Source organism: Bombus vosnesenskii, unplaced genomic scaffold (assembly GCF_011952255.1).
Source record: "Bombus vosnesenskii isolate JDL3184/JDL3185 unplaced genomic scaffold, Bvos_JDL3184-5_v1.1 scf7180000013265, whole genome shotgun sequence".
Taxonomy (NCBI): domain Eukaryota; kingdom Metazoa; phylum Arthropoda; class Insecta; order Hymenoptera; family Apidae; genus Bombus; species Bombus vosnesenskii.
The window spans coordinates 8,977,022-8,987,671 of NW_022882925.1; the positions used below are offsets into that span (position 1 = coordinate 8,977,022).

Below are 10,650 nucleotides of genomic sequence, written 5' to 3' on the forward strand. Positions count from 1 at the left end.
ATTTATGTTCGATATATTTTTGAATAATGAAAATAATTTTATTTAGTTCAATAAAAAAGAATTAAGCTTACTATGTATACAAAAATTATTAAAAAAAAATTTATGATTCAATTTTTGTCAATAAATAAAGTTTTTTATAATTACTTATTTCATTTATTTGCCTACAAAAATAACTAATTGTGATTTTATTTCTTAATATACACTTTCTTAATATACACAATATGTGTATACATAAAAACACATTGTATTTATGAAAGACATTTATGTAAATTTACTACCTACAAATATTCCAATAATATTAAAATACTTAATATATACATAATTTTCTTATACATTATATTTTTTATTCCAATTTATTACTTATAATTCATTGTTATAATATCACTTGTTTTTCAGTCTGATATAGATATAATAAGCTAAACTCCAAAAATTAAAGCCGAATTTACACTGTTTCACTTTAGAGGTACACAGTGGATGAACACCTTTCATCCTTATTTCACCCGCGGAAGAAAGCAAAGATGAAAGCAGTGTTCAACAACGATGTTAATAAACATAACAATGTAAATTCGACTTAAGAAAACTGAAATAAACGTAATAGAATATACGTCTTAAAAAACATGTAGTATACTGTTTCAAATTATATAATACTTTAATTTACGTATAAAATAACAATATTAGGAATAATATAAAAAAATATCTAAAATAGATTTCTTGCTGAAAAATATTTTTTAATGAAATATAACTGTTTTATAAGGCAAAATATAAAACTTATTAACTTAACAACTTCATTGTGGTACATGTGGTTCCGTTGTTCGATTTTGCACAATCCAAGGATGTCTTAAAACATCTTCTAAAGGTAATCTATGATTTGCGTCAACTACTAATAGCTAGAATAAAAAAATGAAAAGTTATCGCTTATTATTTTCATATAGTCAAACTTTTTAATTATTTAATTTAATTATTTAGTTTAATAATGCACTTTTTTATTTTACAAACATAAAATAACAGCTCACCTTAGATATTAAATTTTTTGCACCTTCACTAATAAAGTTTGGAAATTTATATTGAGCTTTCTTAATTTTTATATATGTTTCATCATAAGTTTCAGCTAAAAAAGGAGGTTTACCAACTAAACATTCATAACAAAGCACACCAAGTCCCCATAAGTCTACAGTATGATCATGTGTTTTTCCAACAACCATTTCTGGTGGTAAATAATCTAAAGTACCACATAAAGTATTTCTCCTAGATGAGGGTGCATGGACAGACCATCCAAAATCTGCCATTTTTAATTCACCCTTTATACCAAGTAATAAATTTTCAGGCTTGATATCACGATGTATCACCTTTTTGCTATGACAATATTTTAAAGCATCAGCTAATTGAGATACATATGTTGCTGTTCTAATTTCATCAAAACGTTTCTCTGGTTGTGCATTCAATTCTTTAAATAATTCTCCATTTGGGGCATATTCCAAAATTAAATATACCCTTTTATCATCATGAAAATATCCATACATTTTTAAGATATTTGGATGCCTATACAAAAAATAAGAATGGTACATTTACTCTAATTCATCTTATAAAAGATATTATTTATATTGTAGCAAAAGTTGATGGAGCAATCAAATGTAATTTTAAATTTAAATAAATTTTAAGATATTGAAGTTCTAATGATAACAGTCAATATTTTCTTTTTACTATAAATATTAAAATTTTTTACCTTAAATGTGTTTGAATTTCTATTTCCCTCCTAACTTGATGTTCCACATCAGCTTTCTGTATTTGTGCTTTAAATAATACTTTCATAGCAATGATGAATTTTGATTTCTTCTCTCTAGCTAGATAAACATTTCCAAATTTTCCTTTTCCCAATGGTCGTCCAATATCAAAATCAGTTAAAACCCACTTCTTTTCACTTTGACTCTTTTTATTTGTATTGCTTTGTTCTACATTCTTCTCAATGTCTCTATTTTTTTCAGTTTTATTTTCCTTGTCATCATCAGTTATATTTGATATATATGCTATTGTGTTAGAAGATATAGGTAATTTAGGTGGCGGCATCAATTCTGTTGACTTTTTAGAGCTCTTTTCTTTAATTTGTTTGATATTTGCCAAATAAGTATTGCATTGACTGTTTGTACTATTTAAATTTTCTGTATTTCTTGATGTATTCTCAGTCAATACAGAACTTACTTTTGATATCTTTAACTGTTTAAGATTATTTTCAACTTGAGAAATTGCCTTTTGTGTTTGAGACTTAGATCTCTTATCCTTCAGCATTGCTTAAATATAACCTATGATTGAAAATAGTATAAAGCATTAACAAATAGAAGTCTTCTAATAAACAATTAATTTATTACATAATGCAAGAATTAAAAATTATAAAATTATACAAAGATTCATTATATGTTAATAAAAAAATTAAAAGTCTGTAAAATATACACATATTTCGCATAAAAATTTTATAAACAATATTTAAAGAATAAAGTACAATGTATTATTTATAAGGTTACAATGAATTGATATTTTAAAAATATTTTACATAATAAAAGAAACAATGTCCAGATTTTAAATAACTATATTAAGAAATTAATAACAATAACTAAAACACTTACGTTTAAAGCAAGAAATACAAATTCTCTTACAAACGTTGTATCTTCAATTCTATTTCAAAATAACGAATTTCCACACTTTATTCTCATTGGCCAGAATATTCCATCATGTATAGAAAATAAATTACAAGATATTCAACTCTATTAAGAAGTGAGAGTCATAGTTAACAGCGCTACGTATTATAAGATCTGTAAAGACCAAAAAATTCAATAATTTCAAATTAATATTAAATTATATTAATAACTAAACATAACAAAATTACATTTTTCATATATATTTTTGCACAAATCTTATTTATATAAATATTAAGAATGTAAAATAGATGTATGGGTCTGGAAGTAAATAATAACAATAAAATTTGATAAAAATCAAATTTTGGTACTAAATTAATAATTAAAGTTCATATATTACTTTTAGTATCATTAATTTAAACTAAAATATGAAATACAATATATCATTATGTACATGTGTGTCAATATAAACGGATGTAATATTTTGGGAAATATAAATAAATTTTTAAAATAATGTATTAATGTACATTTATGCATCACGATTACGATTGTAATAAACGAGAACAGCTTCTTTATAAGAATTAAACATTTGTTGTTGTAGGTTAAAGTATAAACTATTACAATAAAAGTACTTTTTATATTTTAATAGCAATTTTATATTTTACTAGGAAAAATGGACAAAATATGTATTGTTTTGTATGAATTTTAAAATATTCATTTATTTGGTAAGAGTAATATATTTATTATAGTTTAACAAACATTTGTAAACAGGGTTTCTTGTATGTCTATATTACAGACCACATTTAGAAAAATATTTTATATAGAACACAATTTATATCTTTGATACTAACTTAAAATTTAATAAAACTAAGTTACTGTAAGTGGAAACGATATAGCACAGTCGTAAAATTATAAATTTTAGTGATGAACTATTATATTTATACGTTTCAAATACCGAAGTATCGAGTCTCTTGTAAGACCGTACGATATTAATTTGAAACTATTCCTTTCAAAAGTATATGTCTTAATCTTTAATTACATGTTAACTTTTATTAATACATTATTGTTATTGTGTAAGAAGTAATAGAGACTTATTGCTATATAGTTTTGATTACAAAGATTTTAAATGAAAGTAATTTACAAATAACATTCGCAGTTCAACATTTAAATTACCTGTACAAAATGCGTACGGTCCTAGATGCGATTATATCAATGGGTGTTTCTTTTTAAAGTTTTAATTTACAACCGGACTCTATCGTTTACACCTAATATACATAGTTCATTCTAAATATGGCCATAATTTCATATGCAATATTAGAGTAAAATTTTTGTTATTTCAAGTACAAATTAAATTTCATTATTCAAAAGTTTTTTATCAAATAGGAATTCTCCTAATACTCCATTTGTTGCTATCATTTTGCCCAAAGTTGAAATTTTTCCTGCAAGATCACGTTGACCTTTGTATTGTTCAGTTAGAAATTCTCCAGTGAGGTAGTCCACCAACTGAAATTAATCAATTTGGAACAATGAAATAAACTTAAGATTGTAATCACATGCATTTTTTCTGCAATATAACTTACATGATAGTCATTGAAGTTGCTGTCTTTTGGCTTTTCACAGTGTTTAATAATATTGCGAATCTTTTTTGTAACGTCAGTTTCTAATTCAAGAGCGTTTTTTAGAGCTTCAATACCGTTACTCCAGGTCTCGCGCAATGGTCCCAGCTAAAAACAATATTTGTATATTTTTAATTATATGATTAAATTGTACATTATAAAACATAAATTAAAATAAAATTATGTTTATAATAAAATAGTTCTAAATGCACACCGAACTGATGTCCAAGAGTTTGCTAACATCGTCTGTTAAGTGACCACGCATTAACAGATATTCAATAATTTTTATTGCATGTTCTCTTTCTTCACTGGCAGAATCAAAGAAAAACTTGCTAAATCCTGGACGATTAACTGTATCACGAGCAAAATGAGCACCCTAAAATAAAGAAGAATGTATAAATATAATATTTCTCAACAAAATACATTGTAAAACAATGAAAAAATGCAATTACCATTGCAAGATAAGTCATAGCAGCATTAATCTCAGTATTCACTTGAGCTTTCAATTCATTCGTGCATGAATTAGCCATTTGCGTCCAATTCTTTGGTATATCAAATACAGATCTGGATGTACCTACAAGTATTAATTAAGTATTTATTAATGATAAAAATACATAATATATATTTTATTAAAATTTTAAATGATATATAAAGAAATAAAAACAGCTAAAAGTAATAAACGATATTTAAAAAACTATATATAACATTTTTTACAAAATATGTTGAAATACTATTGTAACATTTCACAATACTGTAGATATATTACTTATTGAAATCATAAATAGATAATAAAGTAATGATCACATGTAATTTATCAAATCTAATGAAATCTTGTATACACTTAAGATAAGATTATATTCTCATATCTTTTATAAGTATAAAGATATATAGTTAGCTACAAATTACTTCAATTGCCATTATTTTGTTAGTGTCTAACTTTGAATATTATTTTTAATTTTTTCTGATACAATACATGTATTTTGATGTATTAATATATACAACAAATATACTATAGTAGATAAAAACGAAACTAGTATAAAAAATAATTATCATAAAATTGGAATAAATGTTAAAAGCTTTTATTTAAGGCTGAAACAAAAACCAGTTTGTGATATTATAAAATAAAGTCAATGATGTAAAGTAGGTTGGTTAGATTAAATTATCTGACTTCTCAGAACAATGTGCAGTACACATTTATATTGAATGTGGACTTTAGAACAAGTAATCAATACGTTTACATTGTCACGTAAAGCTTATCAAGTGTTATCATTGTACAAATAAGATAGTCGATAATGCTTACTAATTAACAGTCTAGAATCATGAAAGTCTACTAGCTTGTTCTGAAGCTTAGAAAATTATGTATTAAATATCTTTTTAATACAAAAAGATAATTAATTTTCAAGATAAATTATTACAAATAAATACATAAAATGTAACATAGTAGTGAAGAATATATAGAACTTATAAAGTCAAATTTAGTTTTATTATAGTATAATTACTGGCTCTAATTGTTATATTATTTTATTAATGTATTTTGTACCTAATATAGAATAATTTTCTTTTTAGTTATATGTACAACAGTAATATTGATCATGGATTTTCAATAATAATGTACATTGAAATATTTTATCTTTGTTCATTCATATAAAGTAATAACTTTTAATTAGGCTAAAAAAATATTAAGAATATAAAGAGTATAATATAAAATATATAAGATATAAAACATACAAAATATACAAATTTTATACATAAAAATAATGTTAAATTATCTGAAATACATATTTATTTCAAAGAACACAAATATACAGTAAAAGTACATGTAACATGATAAATAATCCAATGAACGAGGAAATTAAAAAATTTATATCATATATCATAGGCATTGGATCATAATCATTTTCACAATATCTAATATATATTTCTGGCAATGTTTATACATACGAATAATGACACAATGAGAGCTATGAAATCATATTCATGACAAATAAGTTCAGTTACCTAAAATGTTCAAAAGTCAGGTGAAGAATATAAAGGAGTGTTCAGAGGATCAATATTATTGTCAATATTTAACATTCTCAATATTTTATTGACAATATATATATATATAGATGGTCTAGAGTCTAGGGAATAATCTCTTATATACTATAATGTTGAGAACCTTAAATATTAACAATGATATTGATTGTCTAAACGCATTGTAATATGTAAAATTATGTTCTTTCAAAATAACAGAAAAATAATATTACATGAAAATTAATGTATTAAAACATAGAATATAGAGGTAATTGATAATGTTTATAATTTTAGAACACTAATATTTAAAGTTAATATTGTTTAACTTTTAATATTGTTATTTGAAACACATTGAAATTTTACATCAAATAAAACACGAATTAGAGAAAATAATGTACAATATATCTTCCTTACATATGTTACGTTTTAAGGAAAAGAAGTTGTTTACGAGGAATACATATACGCATTAAGTTGTTGCATTACGACACGAACAGATTATAATTATATACATATATTATTTCGCTGTATTATTAGGTGCTAATTAAAACATATCAAAATTAGTAAATATACCATACCTGTATGTTTAGCATCTTTTTAGGAAATAAAAAACAGTTTGTCCAAGGACAATACGGACTTAAAAATGGAGAGGATAAGAAATCACAATGGAATCTGTTAGGAAATACCATGCTAACCTTAATCGATGTTTTTACACAAAAATGTTAAAAGAGTATTCAAAACAAACATTGTAAGATAAATAATAGACTTACATTGAAGTTTATTTCCTAGCGATCCATTGATGCAAAGAAAAGTGACGAGGAAAATGTAAATCAGCTTCATTGTTGAATTCCTTCAGAGGCTAGAATTCGAAAAATCGCGAAAGCACTTGTAATTTTACTTTTCGGGAGCAACCTTTATACGCACTGGTATAGAAGGCTGCTTTTAGTGAAGCTAGATAAGAGAACGTATGTGAACTAAACACGATGTACGATCATAGATTATTTAATAATTGACCAACAAATGCGTATCATTCGTAAGTAGCCGACGGGGACGAACTGGAATTTTCTATCCCCTTTCTATCACGCATGCGCCCTATCTATCAGCTGACTATGACTGTGTGAAAACTACCAACGAATACGGTTCTTCAACGTTCATTGTTGGAAGAACGTCGAAGCGAGAGTATTCACGTTTCCTTCCTTTTGTACAAGCACATTATTTGATCAGGTATGTGAATATAGGCAATTTCAATCTCATTTATTAATGTATAAATATTTATATAGTATAAATAGAAGATAAAATTAATGCAATAATGAAAAATTTTTAATTATATGTTACTTCATTATCATTTGATATATGAGATACTACGCATTTGTAAATGTAATAACGAAAATACCGATGTACAGCATTTGATAATTCTATTGATAATATAAATTTTTCTTTCTTTATTATAGGCGCGTGACATATACGTATTATATGTGCGAGTCCACATCATTTATTTTGTATCTTAAGCCATATTCAGTATTCTATTCGTAACTGGGCTATCGTACATCTTTATTATCGCTTTTCAGTTATTAATTTAGCATATTCTTATAAGTGTGAAATTAGTTACACATACTATTTAAAATTTAACGTCATTATCATTAATCACGCATTTGTAATGTACTTTGAAGTTATTAAAATTATTAAGATTATAATTCCTTAATAAATTGATATTAGAAATAAAAATGGATTTTAACAATTTTAGATAAATTAAAATAATATTAGATACTTGATCCCTTATATTTAAATAGCACAAATATTCAATATTTTATTTATTATTTAAAATTGCAGAAAACATGTTGTTCTTTGGAATATTATCCATTCTTCTGGCAGTTGCTGCTGCTGAAGATACATGCTATGATGATTCACTAGCAGTATGTGACCCAATACCAAAAGGTGGTACAGAAATATTTAATATTTTAAAGACTTATACCTCTATTGAAATTTCTTTGTGCTTATAAATATATTAATATTTAAATTTTTAGATGGAAAATCAATGTTAAACTGTAATGCAAAATATGGACATATTGAAAGACATCCTCTGATTGATCTTCAATCATATGCAAATGCTAATATAAGAGTCAGCTTCGAATTTTTGCTAATGTCTAGTTATTTTGGAAATTATGAAGATCAACGTCATGGATTTAAGAAATTATATCGTAAATTTTCTGATGAATTGTGGGAGGATGCAATTAACATAATCAAATATGTTACCAAACGAGGTGACACAATGGACTTCAATCAACCACCACATTTGACAGAACCTGTATGTTGTTTGTTGCACTTTATAATTCATATATTGTATAACATAAAAAGAGACAAAGATGTCAAAATTTGTTAATGTTTTATATCTTTTTTTTAGACTTACGAACGAAAAGTAACATATGAATTGAATGAACTTCACAGTTTAGCCAAAGCACTTGACAGACAAAAGGAACTTGCGAATAAAGCCTTGAATATACATCATGACATTACAAAGAATGATAAGATAAACGATGCTGGTGTTGCTCATTATGTTGAAGAGAGATTCATAGAACCACAGACTGATCGTGTTCGAGATTTGGCCGGTTATATAAATGATTTGAAGAATTTATTAACTGGAAATGATCATTCTATAGCTCTATTTTTGTTTGATGAATATCTTAAGAATAGTTTGTAACTTGTTTACAACTGAAGTTAAAAAAACAAATCAGAATTTCATATCTACTATATTTTAAAAATTCCCTATATGAATAAGTTATGAATAAGTTATCCATAACAAAATATTTTACATTTTTCAGTTATGCAGAATTCTACATTTAGAATTAATAAATATATATGGTGTTATTTTTTGACACATTTCATCTAATAAAGTGTATACTTCATAAATCGTTTCTTTTAATTTCTACATTAATTATTTTTTATATATATTAGGCAATAACAAAGAGAAACTTTCTGAAAGAAACTCATAGTTAAAAGATTATGTTAAGACTATATAACTATATGTGATTAAGACTACATGGCTATATATAAAATAGACTATAGTTAAGAAATGAATTTCATTAAATATATAGAAATAAAGAAGAATGTAATTTTCTTTTCCAGTATTAATGCACTTAATATATATGAAAAATAGTTCTACAGTTAGTACTTAAAGTTACTAAAATTAAATTTGATTTCATATTAAGCAAATTCTATATTTCATTTTCTTTTTTGTAAAAGATATGTATAAGATGTATAATAATGAACAAACAATAACATATATTTTATTCTTCATTTTTATGAATTGGTTGTGTACATAGTATTTAACTATACCGAATATACATATGTATATATTTTTAATATGTATGTGCTATTGGAATAATTTATCACTTTAATCATATATGTGATTTTACGAAGCTGATTTAATCAATAGTGTTATTGTTATTATATATTTAAATTAACTATTACAAAATGAAGACATATTAGTGAAATATTATAATTATAATATATCCTTATAAAAACAAGAAATTATACAAAAAATTATATTTTTTTAAATTAAATTTCTATTAAAATTACCAAATAATAGTATATTATTTAATTATAACGTAAAACGAAAAATCATGAAGTATACAAATAATGTGCTTAACCTTTTCGCTATCACGCATCACAAATATGTAACGCATTCTAAAAGCTGTTTAGACTGTTTACTTATCATTTCCCATTATTATATATGTAAAAATATATATCATATTATGTAACATGTAGAAAATTTGAAACTTGGGCTGTGAATAACGACTTTTTCCTTAAACGGCGGTAGCGAAAAGGTTAATATTATAAAATATAAAATTAATCAAAATTGTTTCTAACAAGTAGTTTATAGTAACATTATTTTTAAATATAAAAGTTAGTATCAATAGGAACGATGATAAAAAAATGTTATGAATATAAAATATATAACATATAAATGAGATATAACATTCTTATTGTAATATTTCTTAATAAGTGTGTAAGTTTAATTAATTATTTTTAGAGTTATTTTTCTTCTAGTTTTCAATATTATTACTGAATACATAATTTTATGATACATTACTTCAATAAGTACATTTATATCTCATTTTATATAGCCCAGAGTTTATGATTTTACATGAAAGGCAATACACATGTATGTATATCATTTAGTAATGAGCCTCTCATCATTTAGTTTTTTTATATACTACATTACTAAATTAAAATTATATAGCATTGAAACAATAAATAAATAGTATTAATATGAAAATACCATTCTAATTAAAAGAATTAGAAACGTATTGTACATATTGATTCAGTCTAAAATATATCATAGCTGAAGGCCTCGTTATTCGTATCTACTCTTTTTGTCTGAATGAAAGAGGTGATAT

General features: G+C 24.4%; 3 protein-coding genes across 3 annotated transcripts; 1 reads left to right on the forward strand and 2 right to left on the reverse strand.

The window, feature by feature from the left end:
• Nucleotides 1-707: 707 nt before the first annotated feature.
• Nucleotides 708-2,783, reverse strand: LOC117243160 (serine/threonine-protein kinase Aurora-2-like). Its single transcript, XM_033510409.1, has 4 exons — nucleotides 2,619-2,783; nucleotides 1,724-2,297; nucleotides 1,014-1,539; nucleotides 708-887 (listed from the first exon to the last, which is right to left on the reverse strand). Exons 2-4 carry the CDS (start codon nucleotides 2,281-2,283, stop codon nucleotides 786-788), a joined length of 1,188 nt encoding a protein of 395 aa, XP_033366300.1. The 5' UTR covers nucleotides 2,284-2,297; nucleotides 2,619-2,783; the 3' UTR covers nucleotides 708-785.
• Nucleotides 2,784-3,348: 565 nt separating this feature from the next.
• On the reverse strand, nucleotides 3,349-7,326 carry LOC117242978 (ferritin subunit). Its single transcript, XM_033510059.1, has 5 exons — nucleotides 7,024-7,326; nucleotides 4,696-4,817; nucleotides 4,458-4,619; nucleotides 4,208-4,351; nucleotides 3,349-4,130 (listed from the first exon to the last, which is right to left on the reverse strand). Exons 1-5 carry the CDS (start codon nucleotides 7,091-7,093, stop codon nucleotides 3,975-3,977), a joined length of 654 nt encoding a protein of 217 aa, XP_033365950.1. The 5' UTR covers nucleotides 7,094-7,326; the 3' UTR covers nucleotides 3,349-3,974.
• An 11-nt stretch (nucleotides 7,327-7,337) lies between these two features.
• Nucleotides 7,338-9,160, forward strand: LOC117242977 (ferritin-3, chloroplastic). Its single transcript, XM_033510058.1, has 4 exons — nucleotides 7,338-7,477; nucleotides 8,084-8,188; nucleotides 8,278-8,558; nucleotides 8,655-9,160. The coding sequence occupies exons 2-4, from the start codon at nucleotides 8,089-8,091 to the stop codon at nucleotides 8,949-8,951; spliced, it is 678 nt and encodes a 225-aa protein (XP_033365949.1). The 5' UTR covers nucleotides 7,338-7,477; nucleotides 8,084-8,088; the 3' UTR covers nucleotides 8,952-9,160.
• The last annotated feature ends 1,490 nt before the right edge of the window (nucleotides 9,161-10,650 follow it).